Genomic DNA, 21,254 nt, shown 5'->3' on the forward strand with positions numbered 1-21,254 from the left:
CTGCTGCCCTGGTTCCACCAGCACCTGATTAAAGAGACCACTGTCTATCCTAACTGTCAGCTCCAGCCCCGTGCCTGCTGAGGTCAGACTTGAGGGCTCAGCAGAAAATGTCAGGGTGTAAGGTATGTTATCTCTATGGCCATTAGCTAAATCCTCATGAAAGAGATAAGCTTTACCCTAAGACAGTGTGGCTAAAAAGAGGGAAGAAAACAGTTTTCCCTAAAGGCTCTTTCTGCAGGAGGTCAGCAATCCAAGAGGGCTGAGAGTCAGAAAATCATGGCCCTTGCAGGGTTAGAAAAGTCGTTTATTAGCTAGCGAAGAAGGAAGATGAAAATATAGCAGGAGACGAAAGAGGGACACAGGAGAACCTTGAAAATCAGTCCTTTCCTAATCACTTCCTGCTGTATGCAGCCCAAGATGACAGCTACCCCTATTGCAAATGAGACTTCCACTGGAATGCAACCTGGGGACGAGAAACCTTTCAAAATTTTTCTTGTTCTCCCAGGGCAAGGCATTCCCAATTTGCTGAAGAGAGGCTTGTAAAGATTTTAAAACACTTACAGAAGGCTTACCACATAATTAACATACAGATGAGAAAACCGAGGCACACTGGACAGAAGTAAATTAATCAAGGCCCCACAGTTAATAAACTGTGGAGCCAAGATTCAAGTCCAGGCAGACTGACTTTAGAGTTCATGCCCTTAACCCACGTTGCTATCCTGGCTCTCAGTTCAGGATGCACAGAAAGTACAGTTCAGCCTCCTCCTTGTAATGGAAGAGAAAAACACAGCCCCCAAAGTGGACCACGTAAGCAGTTAGCAGCAGATCTAGGACAAGAACCCAAGGGGTGTGTGTGGGCACAGGGGAAAAGGGATTGTGGAGGAAAAGAGGAAATGTTGCCCCAAAGCCAACAAAATGCTCCAAAATTTCATACGCTTACCTAGGATTGAAAAGTTCAAATGTAAAAAATTGTTAATAATTGGAAATACTATTTTAAATATGTAAGCAATTCACCTTTATTAAATGTCAAGTATAATGTGTTTATCCACTGACACAAAAGATATGGGATTTTTTTTTTTTTTTTTTACAATCACTAAACAGGTTCAGTAAGAGATACTAAGTTGACCTTTCTCTTGACTTTGAAATATAATATGCACTAACTACATGCTTTATAGTATTTGCAATCCCTGTAGACGCAAAGTGCTCTTTAATTATCAACTTTCTCTTCCTGCAAAGGTTAGGTGAAAATATATTAGCATTTACCCAAAAAAACAAGAACAATAAAAAAACGAATAAGGTATTACATATTAGAATAGACAAACACAAAGGAAACCAATAAAATATAAATTAGATTAGTGTGAATAGCTAGATAGCCTCTCACCTCTCACAATAAAAGTCTGAAGTGGGATCCCCACATATCAAATAAAGGCCTTAGAGAGAGCAGAGTGAATTCATGCTGTTTTGAGAGACATTTAAGCCTGGAATTAAACTGAAATCTAACTTTCCTCTGTGTGTCACTTAGTCTTAGAAGAAGAAATTGCTCTAAACTGAAAAAGAAGACATTCTTTTGTACATTTTAAGCAGTAAAATTGCTAAAGTGTTGTTCTAAGAGACTAAAGGAAAAATTCCTAAATAGGCCTAAAGCTAAAAGCCTCTCTCATGGGCAACAGGATTAGAATAATTACAACTGTGCATGAGCAGTGCCCATTCAACTTTTCTGACGTTAATACGTTTTATACACATAGAAGTGAGACCTAAGTTTTAAGAAAAAATACCCTTAGCACAGGCAATGAATGCAATCTGATACTTTTTCTATTCTTTAATTAAAAATAAATAAATCCTAACTGATTAGTAACCGTATGGGTTACTCCAGCTATCAGTGGTCCTGTAACGGACCACAGTTTGAAAAACAATGGTTTATACTGCAGTCCCAGAAAGACCTACAGGGATTTCCCCCAGAAGACAATTTAATACAATAACAAACATGAAACGCTTACAAGTTTCTGTGAGAGATCTACCCAGAAACCTGTTTGTGATTTCAATGTTGCTAATAAAGAGAGAAGGATGGGTGTATTGAACCTGCCTCTGATGAGGCGACAGAATTACGAGAGGATGCTGCCATCATGCACTATTTCTGCCACAGATGGGATGATAGAAGGGGTCAGATGGACACCTCTCCGTGTCGAACCAGCTTCCCGGGCGTGTCCATAAAGTCTGCCTGCGACTGCAGGCAAATCCCTCTGTGCTCTCCCAGAGCAAAATGGGAGTCCAGAGCAGCTCAGACAGGTGGGCAGATGAGGCCGGCACTGTCCCAGACAAAAGTCCAGGCCGCAGAGGTCCACGCCTCCAGCAGGGTCCTCACATTTCCAGCCATGGCTTATCATTGGTAGAAAAAAGTGAGCTTTGAAAAGCAGGTTAAAGTGTTTTAAGAAAGACACAAGACTTACCTTAAAAAAATTTTTTTTTTTTCTCAAGCAAAAGAAACATCACCCCCTAGGTCCCTCCAGGACAAAATCTTAAAGCAACTCCAATACATAAAATAAGGTTGATGCTGCACCTGGGAAGGAGTGCTGCCGAGGGTGCCCCCCAGGCCTCCACCTCCCTCCTCACCTCCAGCCCTGGCTCCTCCAAAGAACCCTAGAACTCCCCAGAAAAGCAGCAACACAATAATAGCTACTCATGTTTAATGATCCTGACCAAAGGCAACAAGCTGTTTCATTGTCTCAAATGTCTGCTGGCTCCCTAGCTCTCTAAATCTCACCCTAATACAGAACTTTCCAAAGCTTCAGCACATGATGCGCCACTAAGAACCTACTGAAAGCAACATCTCTCAAACTGGGCATCCTTCCTTTCCACTGTACCACACCTCTTGTTATTATAATACACTGAGAAAGCAAACCAACCAAACTCTTCTGATACCAACTCCAATAGTAAAGTATGATTCTAGAGAATTGACTGGAACATGACATTTTACGTTACTATAAAAGTATGAAAACATGTTTCAGTATAGCTAAAGCTGAATTATTTCTTAATTCTTTCCTTCTTGCTCAGACTGGTCAACTCTATCTATCAAATGCAGACAGAAAGAGCGGCCTTGATTTCGTATATGACTGGTCTTGATGGCCTGGGACACAATCAAGGGAGCTCCCGATGTGCAAAGATTTAGTGCTGCTATTACTATGTTTATCCTATGCTGAGATGTTTTCTGTGATGAAGGTGAAACTAATTGTCTTTTTTCTTTGAAGAAACTGTTTTTAAAAATGAGGGCTTTCTGAGAAACTGAAACCTTAAAAAAAAGGGTGCAATTAAATAATTTATATTACGCTGAATGGGAAAAAAACTGCTTCTTGTAAAACAAAACTGAAGAGAACTAAAGGAATAAGTAGAGAGCAATTCCTTGAAAAAGTTATTTGGGTGGGACACAAATGGGAATACGGTTAAGTTTAACAAGTTGCAAAGTTAAAAATCACTGGATCTTACACTAAAAATACACTTTTTTAGACTCTTCCTGAATGGGAATTCCTACTCCCCCAATATATTTAATTATTTATGATCACGTTATTTCCAATATTTTAAAAACGCAACTCAAGTTGTTCACAATTTTTTAATAGAATTAACATATTGACATAATTTTCAAACCGACGACGAGTTAAAAAAAAAAAAGTACCTTTTCCAATTCTCTTGGTATTCGCATACAAGTGTATACTCTTTCTCTTCTTTCTGTATACTTGGCCTCATTATGTTCAAGGAAGTACCCTCTGGTTAGTTCAGCACTGAGGAACCTCAACAATGAAAGCTCTACAGGAAAAATAAAAAATGACAAAACAAAAAGAACAGTATTTATCAAGGAACTTCCATGCTAGCTGGTGCTACAGGTAATGTATATGTAAAACAACAAGAGAATAAAACAAAGTAATCTACATTTCTGTGCCCAGAACTGAAATGCACACAAACCACCAGAAAAGACTGTTGAGAAAATTGCTGTTCTATGTGATATAAACTTAAAAAGTCACAGGAATATAAAAGGGACGATTACTATGAGCCAGAATAGTTAGAAAAGTGTTCTGTGAGAGTCTAGTCCTGGGTCTTACAGGTGATATAGGACCTGGACTGATGGAGAGATGAAGGCAGGTAAAAAGAGTAGATACCAAGTACATACAAAATGGAGACACACACACACACACACACACACACACACACACACACACACACACACACACACACACACACACACATCAAAAGGGAGCCAAGTCACCTAACAGGCATTGCTTCAGCCCAAGAACTATCCTGGGTGAAGTACACAGACACTGGTGCAAATTCTTCCTTCTTCAGCCTCAGAGATCCTGCAAGTATCTAAATAATGCCATTTCCCCAGGTGAAGGCTTCCCAACATGATGGTAATTATAATAAGTCATACAAAACAGAACCTCAACCCGATCTGAAAGACCTCCCTTTCCTTGGATTTGTCCACCTGTTTCCTCGGTTCCTCTGAGGCAAATTCACCCACAGTCATCTCATCTCAGCTGAGGAAAGAAAGGCCAAAGGAGGTGGAATGCTTTCCACTTGGCTGTACCTGGAGGACTTGAGATGAGAAGCAAGGGTGTTAACGCCTGATCCCAATCTTCCCACTGGGTGACACTTCTCTGACAGCCCAGCGCCTCGGTGACCTCTCAGTCCCCAACTTCACAGACACCCCTACTTCTACTCTCTAGGAGGCCATCCTCTCCTCCAGAACTCAGCATACCAAAGGTTTCAAATTGTTGTCTTTGCTCTGAGCTGGCCTCGTGGTCCTTTTACCAAATACAGTATTGGTGTTCCCTCCAAAAAATGACAAAGAGGGGAGGTTGATTTCATTTACGAGTGATCGACCCTCATAGTTACGTCTTATGTGATGCTAGGATTTAAAGGTTGCAGGGATGGGGAACAGTGCATAGTCCAAAATACCCTTGAAAAGCCCTTAGGAAGACTCAGAAGTGGACTTATTATCTCCCAGTGGGCCTAAAAACAGCTTACTTCCTCCAACACTGGGACAGATCGCTAGTTCTTTGAGCGTCAGGTGAAGTGGCTTGCTTATGTATAGAAGTTACAGCTTCCCCCCAAAAATTACACATTTTGTAAAATACAAGATTCATAATCCATTTGGAGAGTCAGTGATACCATGAAAACTGTCTGAAACAGGAGACTGAAACAGATGGAAAGAAAACCCGACTTCCACCTACTGCAGCCCAGCGCAGGGGCAGGCCAAATCATCCAGTGCACCACGAGCACGGTACTCTCAGTACATTTATGGTTGAAGCCATGTACACAAGACGTAAACTTCACTGCATATATTAATAGATGTTCAGACTAAAAGGCCTTAGTATAGGGACTTCCCTGGAGGCGTAGTGGTTAAGAATCTGCCTGCCAATGCAGGGGGCACAGGTTCGAGCCCTGGTCTGGGAAGATCCCACATGCTGTGGAGCAACTAAGCCCGTGCACCACAACTAATGAGCCTGCGCTCTACAGCCCGTGAGCCACAGCTACTGAGCCCGTGAGCCGCAACTGCTGAAGCCCGCACACCTAGAGCCCGTGCTCTGCAACAACAGAAGCCACCGCAATGAGAAGCCTGATCACCGCTAAGAAGAGTAGCCCCCGCTTGCTGCAACTAGAGAAAGCCCGCACGCAGCAACGAAGACCCAACGCAGCCAAAAATAAATAATTAGAATAAAATAAATAAATGAAAAGAAAAAAGAAAAAAAAGGCCTTAGTATAACCAAATCTGTGTAGAGTAAAATTTCTGGCTAGGAACTTTCTAATATGCTGTTGACTGGCTAGGTCCAGGACAAGATCTACCATCTGAAGGAGAGAAAAAGAGTCTTTTGAGCTGCAAGCAAAACAGCTAAAATGGAAAAGAAAGATCAAACAGTTACACGTGCGCACAGTTCAGTTTTCCAATTAGAAAGAAAGGGATGTTTTAATTAGCTAATATCTAAAATATCAGTTCTTTCCTGTGAAAACTGGAAAGCAACAGGGCATTCAGAGAGCAGAAGAAACTGCACTTACACAAAGTTTCACTGGCGCCAGCGAGCTGAGTCATGAGCCCCAAAGGTCACTTCACCATAACTGCTGAGCGGCATCTGCCCCCAGCTTCACGTTCCTGCCTGCCACCCCCCATCAGTGGCGCTCTGCTCTCGGAATCACCTTTGCTAACCTAAGTCTCTGCGGGGTGCCTCGTCCAGCACCCGACCCTTAAGCATTTGCTGGTCGGTTCAGTGTTCTATTCACTACATCCGAACAAAGTACGGTTACAGTAAAATGCCAGCCATCCTTTAAGGCCATATTCTCTGATGTGTCATCAGCCACCTTCTTTTTTCTTGTCTTTTTTTCCTACACATACTCTATTTGGGCCGTCTAAGGTCAAAACCATCATCTAAATCCTTAAGTCACCATACCTTCAGCTCTGACTCCTGAGCCTGAACCAATATTTCCAACTGCCACCTGGAAATCCCAAAGGCACCTTTAAACCAGCAAATCCAAACCCCACCTCTTCTCCACTAATTCCCCCCCGCCTCCCGCCCCCCCACCTCCTGCAGCCCTGCTGTTAGCTCAGGGCTCACCAGTGATACAGAGGGTTCTACGCTGGCGGCTTGGGGCCAATTCTGACCATCCCCTCCCTCCTCTCCCCAAGCCCTAATGACTCTTTCTCAAAATGTTTATTAACTGTGCCCTCTTCTTTCCGGGCTCAGCCTGCATTTGGTCCTCGTCCTCTCTCTCCAGGTTACTGCAGAGGATTCCTGACCGGAGCCCTCCTTCCGATCCTTTGTCCCCTCGGTCCCACCGGGCCTGGCGCCTGTCCGAGTGCATGCAGGCCGGCCATGGAAACCCTCTGGGGCTCGTGGGACCTCCAGGTGAGGTCAACACCTCAGCAGTGGCAACACCAGAGCCTTGCAGCCTTGGCCCCTGGCTATCTTTCCAGCAGTGCTGCACGACTGCCTCCCTGAACGTCAAGGTTATGATTTTCTAGTTACATCAGTTCTCACTGCTGGCAAATGTGTCAGTTGGATCACACTGTTCACTGGCCTGAGAACTCCCTTCCAGCCTCCACAGGTGAACACGTGCAGAGTCACCTGTCCCGTGAAGATTTCCCAGGTTCCCCAGGCAGAACAAGTCCTCCCCCAACTCAGCTCCGTGCTTCCCGGAGCCACGGTACATGCGTTTTCTTGTCTGGTGTTCTCCTCTACCTCTGCATCCTCGGGGTACAGCATGTAAGAGGTGCTCAACCAATGCTTGCTGAAAGAATGCGTGGATCAGAGAAGAGGAAGGGAAATCACAATGGAGGGTGTGGCAGAGAGAAAAACAGAATCAGAAATTAGAAGTGGCAAAAGCAGAGAGTAGCAGATTCTTGGGAAGGGAGCCCGTGACTGAGGCAGGTGTGTTCTGAGACTGGGGTGTTCTTAGCAGGGCAAGAACGCAAAGCTCCTGGTGTCTCACTGGACGCAGCAGTCGCCGGAGCTAAGGAGCCTCCAGTCCGTATGCATCCAAGTGATGGAAAAGGTCCCCCAACAGATACCCCCTAGGAGGACAGGGCACCACAATGCAGTCACAGCTGGTGTGTGGCTGGGTGCATCGTCCCCAGTAAGTGCAGGAAGTTGGGGAGCGCACTAGTATCACAGTGTGTGAAGGAGATAAACAGGTTATCGTACAATTTTAAATTTTAAAAAGCAAATTAAGGGCTTCCCTGGTGGCTCAGTGGTTAAGAATCCGCCTGCCAATGCAGAGGACAAGGGTTCAAGCCCTGGTCCGGGAAGATTCCACATGCCGCAGAGCAACTAAGCCCGTGCGCCACAACTACTGAGCTCACGTGCCGCAACTACTTAAGCCCACGCGCCTAGAGCCCATGCTCCGCAACAAGAGAAGCACGCGAACCGCAACGAAGAGTAGCCCCCGCTTGCCACAACTAGAGGAAGCCCAGGTGCAGCAGCAAGGGCTCAATGCAGCCAAAAATAAATAAATAAATAAATAAATAATTTTTTTAAAAAAGTCAAATTAAATTAAAAGGTTGAGACAGCTGCATGTATGGTGAGGCCACTAAAGGTGGCGGTTCTCTTGCTCTCTGTACTTCCCCTGCCCAGCCAGTGCCTGCTTCACCTACATCTTAGGCACATGAGTGATCTTCCTATATACTTGCCTCAGGCCCCAGCGAGTGACTGTTCTTATCAAACGGGTAGTGAGGGGTGTGTCCCCTACTGGTTTCCCTGGTAACTAATGAGCCTACCTGAGGTCAATTGCCCTATAACTGGTAATCTCCCACTCTCCCTGAGAGCGAAGACTGCCACCGTGTCCTGCCCGCTGTCAGCCAGACATTGTGGGGTGTCACTCCAGGACCTTGCTTCATGTGTGTAAGATCCCCCATCCATTAAACTACTGATGTCTCTGTTGCTGAGTCCAGGCTCTTTCTTCAGTCTTGAAGCTGGGCAAGCACAGGGCTTGTAGGCCTGCGGGGTGCAGCCCAACACTGTACCCTTGTTTACTTAGAAAATTATCCTCCATAATGGTGCCTTCCCTGGTGCCCACAAGATGACCGAGCTTCCACCATAATAAGGGTTTTGTTATGACGCACAAAGAGAGCACAGGATTAGCAATTAGAAGAAAGAAGTTCTGGCACCAGTTCTGTCACTCATTAGTGCTGTGACCCCGCTCCACTCATAGATCTCAATTTTACAGAAGAGGAAACCAAGGCTTGGAGCAGTTTTACAACACCTGTTACCTGCTTGCCATCCACAAAGGATGTTCGAGGGACTGAGAGAGGATTTGAATGAAAGGATATGAAAACTGCAAAGCATGACACAATGCTTGAACTACTGACTAGTAATTTCACATGATCTATAGTATTAACCAATTCTAGTTTGGTGGTTACCTAATGTTTACTGCTATTTCTGCAATCCTGTTTCCATGGATAAAAGGTAACACATGAAATAAGCATCTTTAACAAACTATATAACTTAAGTAACTAATTTTCCTTAAACAAGTTATAAAATATAAACCTATGAAAGTGTTTTAACTATATAGTAAATATGAAAAAGTGTCGTGTCAGGATTTTACCTCTAGAAATGCAAGCATTTTAGTTATAAACACCAATTTTGATTTTCCATAGAAAATTTAAAAGTAAACACTTAAAAATCAAATGATAAAACATGTTTTGAGTAGACACCTCTCATAACTATGAGACAGGTTTTATAATTATGCCCAATTTATAGATGACGAAACCAAGGCACAGAGAAGTTAAGGAGGTCTCCAAGGTCACAGAGCAAGCCAAATGGTAGAGCCAGCATTCAAATCAAGCAGTCTATCCTAAAGTGTGTGCTTTTTGGCACTAGATTATTCTATCACTGTCTCAAGTGCTTTTGTAAACAGGCCATTGTGTTCTGGAAAACTGGGTCTCCCCCCACCCCCCATCTCTGTGCTCCTGTAGCATTCTGGGTTTACTTCTATGAAGTTACACTGTTTACTGATCAGCTCCCTTACCAGCCCACGAGCTTTCTGAAAGCAAAGCACCATGTATCCAGATCTTCTTCATGTCCGGCCAGCAGTGAGTTCTGAGTGTAAGGGCAGTGTCTGCCTACAGTTAACACCATACTAATGGCTGGGGAATGGTTTTAAAAGAAACATTAACGCAATACTAACAAAAAAACCCCAAGCTTCATGGGGTGAAATATTTTGAAAGCTTTCTTACCTCCTCCTCCTCCTCCGCCACTCCTGGAGAACTGGCCCTACTTGAGGGATCAGGATCCTCCCGCTAGATGGCCGGCGGGAGTTTACAAAGGTCCTGCTCACACTACTTCAGGAAATTCTCACAGTTCTGAGAGCTAAAGAACAGTTAGCAGCATTCACATTTTGCAAATGAAGAATCTGAGGCTCACAGAGGTTAGGAGACTTGTCCAAAGTCACTGAAAAGCTAAGGGGCAAGCTGGAAATAGAACCTGGATCTCTGAACTCCAAGTCCAGCGTGCTCTCTCCCCTGGACCATAATTATCACCCATCTATCTGACAATCATACTAGAGAAGATGACCTAGCCCTGATCTGGCTTCAACCTGTCAGAAGGAGCCGTCTGATTCACACTGAAGAACAAGATTCTGTTGCCCGGTGGCCTGAGCTCCTAAGGTATAGGGTAGTCTTGCCCCTCTGTCTGGTCTCCCCACCTCCAATCTTCTCCTGGCCATGGATGTATTCTGCAGGATGCTACTCAATCTTCTGTTCCGAAGTATAGCTGTGTTTCAGTGCTTCTGTTTGTTGCTGCCGTTGTTTTAAACACTGTTCTCTAGCATTCTACAGACTTCCCTGAACTCACTTGTCCCGTGATACTGGGTAGAGTGCCTGGCTAATTATTTAGGAAGGCTACTACTGTTCTTTGACCTGTGGGTGCCACTCTTCAAGAATTCTGCTAGCTAACTGAACCTTAACTGTTTCCATACCGTGGTGATATTTCATTCCTTCTTAGCAAGAGTCACTTTCATTTGTTATGCCAAACATCTTTCTTTATAGCTTAAGTGCAAATTATTTTCCAAAATAAAATAATCCAATTGTTTATTTTCTGAATACCGTTTGAACTCTTCAGATGTCAACCAATTTTAGGTCATTTATCCAGATCTCACCAAGAAGAAATATTCAGTAAAAGTCTTTTAAAAATAGAAGTATTTTACTATTTATCAACAATTATAATAGAAACGAGCTTCTACATTTGAATGTTAGTCTTGCCAATTATGAATATTTAACACTAGGAAAATAATACCAATCATAAATCTGGATCAATTCTTCCAGATTATTTTTAATCAATATTCATCTACCACAGAATTGCCTTGTGATCCAGTATCTTAAATTGAGAAAAAGTACAGTATAAATGGTTTCTTCCTCATCCCTAAAAGAAGAAATATTGTTTAATTATCTTCTGAGAGAGCGTGTTTTAGAAATAAAGACCCAGTATAAAAAAGTATTAATTTGAAGTAATGAGTAATCATAAATATATTTACATGTTCAGTAATATGTTTAAATATATCTTTCTTAAAATACCACTGACCATCAAAAAAACTGTAAAGTAATATTGGTTAACTGCTAGGAAAATACTATGAAACATGCAAATCTCCACAGTCTTAAATAATGCAAAAATTTAATAGGCTTTACTAAAGTTACACTAAAATATTAGTTACAAGTTTGTTACACAAATACAAAGGCACACCCTTGTACAAGGCCAACTAGGAATCAATGACAGCAATTCTGCTTTCCTAAGTCAAATACAGTAAAGGTACCAGTTGAACTTTTAAGGTCCTCAAACTGTTTATAAATAATCTCATTTAGGGAAGTAAAGAATAGGTAGAATATTCATAAATTTATAGATGGAAAACAGATACAAAAAGAGTAGTGACTTTTTCCAAGGCCATAAGGTTACAAAGTAAAGGACTAAAAATGGGAACAAAATATCATTAACTTGACAGTCAGTGATACAGTCTTTCCAAAGACCTCTTTCTCTTTTATGCAAGCATCCCCAAAGTGGGCTGCAAATGAGCTGCTAGGACTGAATTTTGGAGGGTAAACTAGGTGGAAGGTAAACATCTTAAAAAGGTCAAGAATATTGAACCAGTCAAAGATCAAAATAAATAACTTTTCATTGCTTGTTCAGTTTACAAGTACTTGTTAAGTAAAGCAAGTGAGAATTTTCAAAGGACAGCAATCATCTGTCAGAAGAGAAGAAGCTAATTTTACTTGACCTGCATCAGGGTTGTGTTCACTCCAAGTAATTTCTCAGGCAGTTTTACAATTATCCTTATTTTTCTTTGTAAAGGAGAAACTGATTTACTCTAGAGCATAATTTTCAGAATCACAGCCTTTAATCATCCATCAGGATGAGTCTGGGGCCATAAGGTTAACTATGTAACATATTATAGAGGATCAGTACTGGTTAAATGAGAAGGTATTTTAATATTCAAAATGTTAAATTTTCAAATACACAATGGGACATAGTGAATACGAACAGTTAAAACCCTTGTCCCACTCAAAATCTTTTGTGGGAGCTGCTAAAAAGGAGATCAGTTGGCTTTTCTGCGTTTTAGTCTTTCTTCCTGCCTCTGTTCATTCTCTTATGGAGGTAAAGCAAGAAGTTTAAAATGTGAAGAGAAGAGAAGCACAAGGGATGGATAACAAGTTTAAGCTCCAGAGTGACGAGTCACCACCTAAAAAGGAACAAAATGGGCCCATGGCACTGCTACAGTCAAAAACCATACTGTTCACCCATACCTTACTTCAAGTTCTTTTGTTTTACAAGCAATACCTAGCCCTATGCATACTCCAATACCTGCATTATATAGGTATTGTTTCATCCTCACCAGTAGGTGTTGTATTTATTTTACACTAAGTCTTCTACTGTTGAGTCTCCAGTCACTAAAGCCAACTTAGATACTTCAGATACTAAACTATTTAGTAGTGGAGTTATGAAACAGAGCCAAATGGATTAGGCAAGCTTAGAGTCTACAAAGAAATTGAACAACTGAACCAAGCCAAGAACAGAGTGCCTAATTCTTAGTCAGAAGTTGACTTGCTGGGCCTAGATTCCTAAATGGGAATATGGCTGTACAGAAACTCTCCCGCTTAGAACTTCTACAGACCTGTGAAGTGGGGCACAAGCATGGGAACACAGTAATATGTACTTTTTTTTTTTTTTGGCCGTGCCATGCAGCTTGCAGGATCTTAGTTCCCTGACCAGGGATCAAACCTGAACAGAGAAAGCAAAAGCATGGAGTCCTAACCACTGGACCACCAGGGAAGTCCCAGTAATATGTACTTATTATCTGGTCTTATATCAAAAAGAACAATAGAAGTTGGTCATATTTTTAAGAAGAGGAAAAAAAGAAGATAGAAGAGATGAATCTGCGGTTCTTGATGACTACTATACCCAGAGTTCAAGACAGGTGACCACATAAGGCAACGGTGGAATACACAGTGACCATTATGAGTGAGAGAATGAAACCAGGAATGATGAGTGGGATATCCATTCCTATCTATATTAAGGTTTAAGTACTAGAACCTGAGAAAAGTCTCAGCCCATTGCCAGGCTACATATAAGTCAGAGGGAGTTCAGTGAACGAAGTGATTAGAAGAGTTTGAAAAGACAAAAAAAAAGAAAGCTTACCCTTGATGTAGCTGTATATATACAAACTAATATACATAAATATTCTACAAACCTATAAACCGGCTTCCCTGGTGGCGCAGTGGTTGAGAATATGCCTGCTAATGCAGGGGACAGGGGTTCGAGCCCTGGTCTGGGAGGATCCCACATGCCGCGGAGCAACTAGGCCCGTGAGCCACAACTACTGAGCCTGCGTGTCTGGAGCCTGTGCTCCGCAACGAGAGGCCGCGATAGTGAGAGGCCCGCGCACCGCGATGAAGAGTGGCCCTCGCTCGCCACAACTAGAGAAAGCCCTCGCACAGAAACGAAGACCCAACACAGCAAAAATAAATAAATTAATTAATAAACTCCTACCCCCAACATAAAAAAAAAAAAACCTATCAATGAACACAGACAGGTATAAAATAAAAACAGGAACCTCAAACATTACGTTTTGAATTATTTTACTTGGATTCAGAGGGTTTGGATAATCACCTAATCTGTATAATCACCTAATCTGTATATTCATTTACGGGACTGTAGATGGTTAGGGCAGGCCAACAAACATCTAATTTATAAGAGTCCTAAATTCCTTGGGAGAAATGATAACGGGGACTTTGGAACTAGCTGATGGTTCACGCCACCAAGACACTAAATTATGACTTTCAAAAGGAAAGACAGGGCTTCCCTGGTGGCGCAGTGGTTGACAGTCCGCCTGCCGATGCAGTGGATACGGGTTTGTGCCCCGGTCCGGGAAGATCCCACATGCCGCGAAGCGGCTGGGCCCGTGAGCCATGGCCGCTGAGCCTGCACGTCCGGAGCCTGTGCTCCGCAACAGGAGAGGCCACAACAGTGACAGGCCCGCATACTGCAAAAAAAAAAAGTAAAGACAAAGGTTGCCCTGAATTGGCAGGGGACGGACGGGGGAAGACTAGAGTATCAGAGGCAGCACCAGAATATAAAAAATGAACATGTACCACCTTAAGTGCAAGCACCTAGGCTTGGAAGACATTTGATTCGGGAAGAAATACTTCTCACATGACACTAGGTGGTGCCACTCCAAGGCCCTCTGGCCCAGGGCAGCCCCTAGGTAAGAGTTTTCTAAATTCCGGACAGGAGAGGAAGGAAAGGATGCTGAGCAGTGGAAGGGAGCAATGCGGCAGGGTTAGCGTGAATGCAGAAGCCACTTAGCAGCCCAGGGCATTTCAGAATGACTGAAAGAATTCTAATCTCCAGCGAGGATGCCCTGACCAGTGCGGCATCAGAGTTGGAGAGTGGGCACTGGCAACGGCAAGAGCTGTGTAACTAGCGGAGAAGAGACAGACACTCCCGGGAAAGGACAAAGGACCCATGCGCAGGCCCAGAAACAACAACGCTGGCTGGTGACTCCAGCTGAAATACTCCTGGGATTCTCACCTAAGTCCTCATCCCCAAGAGCTGCCACGGTCATCTCTCCTCAACATAACGTTCAGAACTGGGGAAACAATGACTACCCCAAAGACTAAAGCCGGAAGTGTACCCCCGATAACGACTTCCTGCAACTCTGGGTTAAAAGTCCGGCTCGGCTTCAAACATGTTAAGTAAACCACGCTCCGTAACCCATGATGATGAAGAATGCACAGGCAGCGTGAAGTCAATGGAAATCCACAGTACCAGGTATCCAGACCCATGACCAGCAGGGCCACGGAAGGGGTGTTAAGGGTTACTCCAGAAGCCCAACATCTATGATCATCGAAAGGCACCTGACAACTTCATTTTTTGTGCATGCAGACAATAACAAAGGCTTTTATAATGTTGGCTTTCCTAAAACTCATAAATATTTCAAAGAAATTACAGTGAAACCTGGCTACATTTTTTTCTATTTGCACCAGAGTGCTTTTAATTTTGAAGTCCAAGTAAGTAAACAGACAGCTGAGAGATTTAATACTTTGTCTTACTTAGATCTGACCAATTTAGAAAGTAAATACCATCCCAAGCAAGTGTTTAACTGACAACTTAGAGTTGAGAATTTCTAAGTGGTTCACTGAAAAAGACAAAACAAGGCACAGTCTGTACTTAATTTTTCAAAGATAAAGACCTCTTCAAAGTCTAACCTACGTCTATTTCTGATCATTGGAAAATCAATCAGGATCTTACCTGATCAGCCTTAAGTTAGCATTTAAGTACTCCCACATCTTCAATACCCGAGTGCAATCGATGCAGTAAGCCTTAGTACTTAAACATTTATTTGCATGAATTGCAGGAAATAACGGCTAATGCAGCTCCTATTGTGTACCAGAAGCAATTTTTTGGTTGGAAGAAATTAATGCAGTTATGGGTCTGTTCCTGCTCAAAACTTAGAATTAAGAATTAAAATGCTGTTATCACCCTGTATTCAATGAAACATACACCTCAGTCTTCCCCTTTTTTAAGCTTAATACACAACTGCAATATGAATACAAATGCAACTTTTAAAAACTCTCTAAAAATAAGAATAAATTCCTATAGCTTAAAGAAACAACATTGTAACAATATGCTTAAAACCGGTCATTGAAAGTAGGATCCACAAGTGCATCTTACGCAGCCTTTTTTTTTTTCAACGTGGCTTAAGTTTCGGTTTAGGAAAAGTTCACAGGTAACATTTGCAGGAGTGCTAAATATTTATGTCCTGAGCAAAATGACTGAACTCTACGGTCATTATTACCACCTTGTTATCTGCAGCAGAAGAACACAAATTTAGAGGGCAAGTTAACAGGTTTCGATGACTCAAGTTCGCTTAAACACAGAACAAAAGTCACCTTGGCACACAGATAATGAAATCAGTTTTGCGTTTCTCAGTTCTGGGCTCCCTGAGACGTGGGGAGATGCTCGCCAACGTTATCGAGGAGGGAGGATACCAGGCGTTCTGTTCTGTTTTTAAAGACCTTTCAAAAGCAGGAAAGTGAGTAGGGACGAACTCCCCGGGCCGCAGCCCTCTCTCTCCGACGCACCTACCTGGCTGGGCGTTTGCCGCCAGGGCCTCGGCGCTGCGCGCGGACCCGCCCGAGGAGCTGTCAGCGGCCGCGGAGCCTCGGGAGCTGCGGCGGCTCCGCGCGCCCACACCAGGGCGGCCCCGGAGGCAGCGGCGGCCAGGGAGCTCGCAGCCGGCAGTCCCACGGCGCCCCCCGCCGCCCTCAGCTCCCTCGCCGCGGCCTAGCGCCGCCCGCCCGCCCTTCTCACCTGCGCGGCTGCGGCGCCGCTCCCGCCGGCGGTCGCTCTCGTAGAAGCCCAGTGTCTCCGTGTGCTGAGGTGCCGGCGGGGGCCCGTGACCGCCGCCGCCCGGCTGCTCCGCCTCTCCGTGGCCTTCCCTCTCCGGGATGTCGGCGGCGCCGCCGCCGCCTTCTCTCTGGGCGGTCGCGTCGCCGACGCCCGCCATGTTCCGAGCACAACAAACCTTCCCCACCGCCTCCCCGCCGCCTCCCGCCCGGCCTCCGCCTCCGGCCGGCCCCCTTCCCGCCTCGCCCCGCCCCTCGGTGGAGCCCGGGCCGCCGCTGCCACCACTATCCGCGGCCCGCCGGCCGGCGCGCGCCATTAGCGTCAGCTGCGCGTGAGAGGCCGCAGCCGTCACGGCCGCCGCCATCTTCTTCCTGCCGTCGCCGTAGCGCGCGCTGGCTTCCCGCGCCGTGCCGGGCTCGGCAGTCTTGGACCCGGCGGCGGGCTCCATGCAGCCGGGTCGCGCGGCCGGGGAGAGCGAGCGCCTCCGGGGCTCGGGTCGGGGCCCCGGCGGGAGCGGGGCAAGAGCGGAGGCGGCGGCGGCCGGAGGGTCGGCCGAGGCGCCCCGGGTCGGCGGCCGCTGCGTCTGCTGCCCGCTGTCTGTGAGGTGGCCGGCCGCTCGCCCGGGGCCCGTTTTGCAGGCTCGGTGCCCGGAGTGCGCCGGCGCCGCCCGCCCGGTCTTGGCACAGCTCGCGTGGCCGCGGCGCTGAGGGCCCGGCTCCAGATTCCCGACCCCCGCGAGGCCCGGCCCCATAGGTCCGCTATCTGGGCTCCATCTCCTCTGCATAGTTATGATCACCTGTCACATTGCCTGGCCTCTAGGTTTTTGTTGACAGTTTCCAAAGCACTTGGGCAAGGAGGAGCCCGGAGATGCTACCCAACAGGTGGGGGCGCGGAGGAGAAGCGATGGTCTCAGGGACTCAGCCCTAGGAGCAGGGTGCTTTATACGTTTCCCGCGCCCGCGGACAAACCAGATTGTCTTTCGGCATTAGGGTTCGGATACAGCTCTTGGCCGCCGTGGTGCCCTTGCTCCATCACCTGGGCGACCTCTTTACTTGGGGTGACTGTCCTTTGCAGCTCAGGCGTGTGACTGCGCACCGAGGGCGGTGCCGAGACCACCGCTGCCGCAGGGCTCCTGGAAGTGAAGATGCCCGGGGCTCGGGGAAGGGGCCGGGCACTCCATTTAGGGGGACCGTGACAGGTCGATTTCTCTTCTGCCAACTTCACGTGTACCTCTGGTACCCTTTTGACTCAAAAACGGAAAACTGTAATTCTTCCCTTAGCATTAAGCTGTCTGGAAATTACCCTAGACCTAAACTTGAGAGCCAGATATAAACGGGTGTGAATAGAGCAAAGTCGACCTCGTGTTAATTCACCAAAGACCTTGAGTGTTCTGTTGTCACTAGTGAGTACCTACTTGGTTGCAGACTCACAGTGGGCTATTTTGGGCACCGTGCTTAGGGCAGCCGCCTAACAGTCTAACAGCAGGGTAAGAGACGGGCGAGCGACCAAGGTGGACCAAAAAGGCCCCGTAGCTAGGAACTGACCCTCGGCCGCCAGTGAAAGGAGGAACTGATGCCTTTGGAACATCCTTATTCCCCTTCATGAAACGGAACAGTTCAGAGGATGACATTTCTAAACATTCCTGTGACCATGAAATTCTCTGTTTTGGTTATATTTGGTCAAAACTGAGTTAATGAATCAATCAAAAACAAGTGCTGTGGTCAACTCTTCAGAATCATTTTGAAAATCAAAAGGTACTGAAAATTGTATGGCCTCTAAGATTCCTTTACAGTTCAAATTCTATTATTCTCTGATCTTTTATAGTGTAAAACCATCCCATTCTATTATGCACTGATTGTGAAGAAGGAAGTAGGCTTTTATTGCTTGTTTATGTCAGTTCCCAAGTGCTGTCTCACCACATTTATTGGCTTATGGCCCCTGCTTTTAACTCAACAGGAGCTGGAAGGGAAGGAATCTAAAATTCTGTTTCCTAAGGCAGCCAGTTGTAGGAATGGATTTCTCTCATTTTCTGTAATAGCCTGAGGAAGAACATGGTGTTCCAAAGTCTGTCTCTGTCCTTTGAAATAGTCAGCAAAGAGAGGGAGGGAGCAGTGTGTCCAGGCCGGGTCTGAAGGTGTTATAGCAGGGGAGCAAAGCAGAAATGGGAAAGCTGAAGCTCTTGTAGCTTTTCATCAATTGGGTCTTTTCACTGGAGCTGCATTGTTTGATCTGACATTTTGTGAAACTGCACAATTTCAAACACATGAGTCGAATATACTAAAAAGCATTTTAGAAATGAACATTAATATAAATAATTTTTTCAATTAACACTATTCTTTCCTTGTCTAGGTATTGGTAATTAGATAATCAAATATCTTACTGTGTATGAAAATTTTTCTCTGACTTAATTCAACCCATTGGCAAATTTTCAGAATCCAGGAAAAGGGTATTATCAAATAGGTATTCTAAATCATCAAAACTTAAGTTACACATAATCTTAAGAAATAGTTACAAAGCATAGAAAACAGTTCTCTGAGAACAATAAATAGAACTTAAAATATCATAATGTTCTTTATATCAGTTGTAGAACAAAAGATATAAGCTTAGATTTATAATGCCACCGTTAGGAAATAATAGGAGTAGTTCAAAAACATGATAACCCTCGCCATTAAAGAGACATCAAATAACATTCTGAGTTAAATTATAAGTTAAAAGCAGAATTTGGATAACAATGAGCTACAGGAATTGAACTTAAAACACGAATTCAGCAAACAATAGGATGGTGTGCTGTTAACATGTCACTATATTAGTTGCTAGTGAAAGAGAGAATTCATTGGTGGGTAATAGTTTCAGTAGAGGAAAGTGATGAGCAAGAATGAGAAGCGGAGAAGATTCTTACATGTAAACAGTACTGAAGGAAAAAAATTCAATGAGTGAAGAAACTTCTTAAATAATAAGGGATTTATATATTCAAATTATATTTTAATATATATGCATAATAACTATGATTATATAAATTCAATTAAGAGTTTGTAAAATTGCTACACGTATTCTTAACTGTATTATTTTTTTAATTTTAAAATTTTATTTTATTTTTTTGTACAGCAGGTTCTTATTATCCATTTTATACATATTAGTGTATATATGTCAATCCCAATTAACTGTATTCTTTACCTAATGGTGGTAATATCTACCATGTAGCTATTGTATTTTGAAAATAGCAAAACGCAAAATGTTGTTTTTAAAAAGAATGAAAATTGGATGAGTAGTGTACACAAAACAATAGATAGCCTATTTTAGTAAAGATTTAATGATTGTGATTTTGTGACTGAACAAAATACATTGGGCACATTGTGTAGGAACCATGGATTCAAGCTCCAGAAAATTATCTTATGAAGCCTATAAACTCTGGTTCTCAGTATCTTTCGCTGGTAAATGGGGCAATACCTATACTACAGTAGGAGCTGAAAAAAATAAGATTTCCCTTTTTCTTCCTCCTCAGTGCTAACTTCGAATGCTTCCTTTTGTTTAGACTGAGTAGGTTTTACTTTTCAACTACAAAGCAGTTTATCTCTTGATAACATTTCTGGTATATTTCCCCTAAAATATGTTTGGAATTAGTTTCATATACTTTTCCTGAGTAACGGGAACATCAGGCACTTTGATGACTTGAAGGGGCCCTGAATCAAGAGAAGGCCTAGACCCTCTGGCTGTCCAGTCAAAGAGTCTTTTGATCTAAGGTGACACATGTGACCTCTCTATGCTTCATTTTCTCCACTGTAGAGTATTACACCAGATTACCCTGATGGCCTCTTCTAAAATTTTCTGATAAAACCCTTCCAAACCCTTTTCAGATTCTTGGACCCCTGGGTTATAAAGAGCTAGATATTTGCCTATACTCTGAAGATTCGTAGAAAAGTATGAAATCCTTAATTATAGAGTGACTTTGTAATTGGGTCTAAAATTCGAATGCAGGGAATTCAAATGCAGTAACTTTATTGATAACACATCCAAGGTGTGTCATCTTTAATGTCCCTACTTTATGAGCTAAGCATTGGCTCTTCATCCCTTTGTGTGAGGAGAACTGGTGGTTCCCACTGACCTTTCCACTCCTCACCCCAAGACTCAGGGTTTCTGTGCTTCTTACAAGTTTTCTGTACTGGACACATGCATAACTCTTAAGAACACCGCTTGGGACTTCCCTGGTGGCGCAGTGGTTGAGAGTCCACGTGCCAGTGTAGGGGACACGGGTTCGTGCCCCGGTCTGGGAAGATCCCACATGCCGCAGAGCGGCTGGGCCCGTGAGCCATGGCCGCTGAGCCTGCGTGTCCGGAGCCTGTGCTCCACAACGGGAGAGGCCACAACAGTGAGAGGCCCGCGTACCGCAAAAACAAAAAACAAAAAACAAAAAAAACACCGCTTGAAGGTAGCATTTAACAGCAACTGAAGAGGTATTTGAGATGATTACTGTTGTACCACTCATTTTGGTAGTATAGATTCAACCACTGAATAGAATACAGTTTAGAATAATTCTGTATTTCCCAATTGAAAATTTATTTTAGCAGTACATGACTTCTATTCTCTAAACCATAAATACCACACATCTAATTCACATAATGTAGTACTGAATTTAATTCATTCACCCTTGTCTTTCCAAGAGAAAAGTATGAATTGATGTTTTCAGAAAATCCGAACAGCATTGCAACTGATGTTCTAAAGAAATAAAATATACTGAGGGCCCCAGAGCAAGGCTTTGCAGTAAATTTATGTGAGTTTATTGAATCTCTGAGTTTCAGTAATAATACTTTCTATCTTCAGCAATCATCTTTTTTGGACTGATACTTATTATGTTTTATCCTGTCTGGGCTTTATTCCATGGATTTC

The 21,254-nt window shown here is 43.9% G+C and overlaps 2 protein-coding genes across 2 annotated transcripts in view; one reads left to right on the forward strand and one right to left on the reverse strand.

Moving 5' to 3' along the window:
• TAPT1 (transmembrane anterior posterior transformation 1) overlaps window positions 1-16,530 on the reverse strand; it is a 62,061-nt gene extending 45,531 nt beyond the window's left edge. Inside the window, exons 1-2 of the mRNA XM_007449815.1 lie at window positions 16,335-16,530; window positions 3,668-3,798 (exon numbers count right to left, since the gene is read on the reverse strand). Of these exons, the coding sequence (XP_007449877.1) occupies window positions 3,668-3,798; window positions 16,335-16,530 (327 nt within the window). The remainder of the gene's footprint in view (window positions 1-3,667; window positions 3,799-16,334) is intronic.
• Window positions 16,531-16,816: 286 nt separating this feature from the next.
• LOC103085110 (uncharacterized protein FLJ39653-like) lies at window positions 16,817-17,297 on the forward strand. The gene is given in 2 exon segments (XM_082930867.1): window positions 16,817-17,236; window positions 17,238-17,297. Coding segments are annotated over 2 exon segments (480 nt in total).
• The last annotated feature ends 3,957 nt before the right edge of the window (window positions 17,298-21,254 follow it).

This window comes from Lipotes vexillifer, unplaced genomic scaffold (genome assembly GCF_000442215.2).
Source record: "Lipotes vexillifer unplaced genomic scaffold, Lipotes_vexillifer_v1.1 scaffold1067, whole genome shotgun sequence".
In the NCBI taxonomy this organism is placed as follows: Eukaryota; Metazoa; Chordata; class Mammalia; order Artiodactyla; family Lipotidae; genus Lipotes; species Lipotes vexillifer.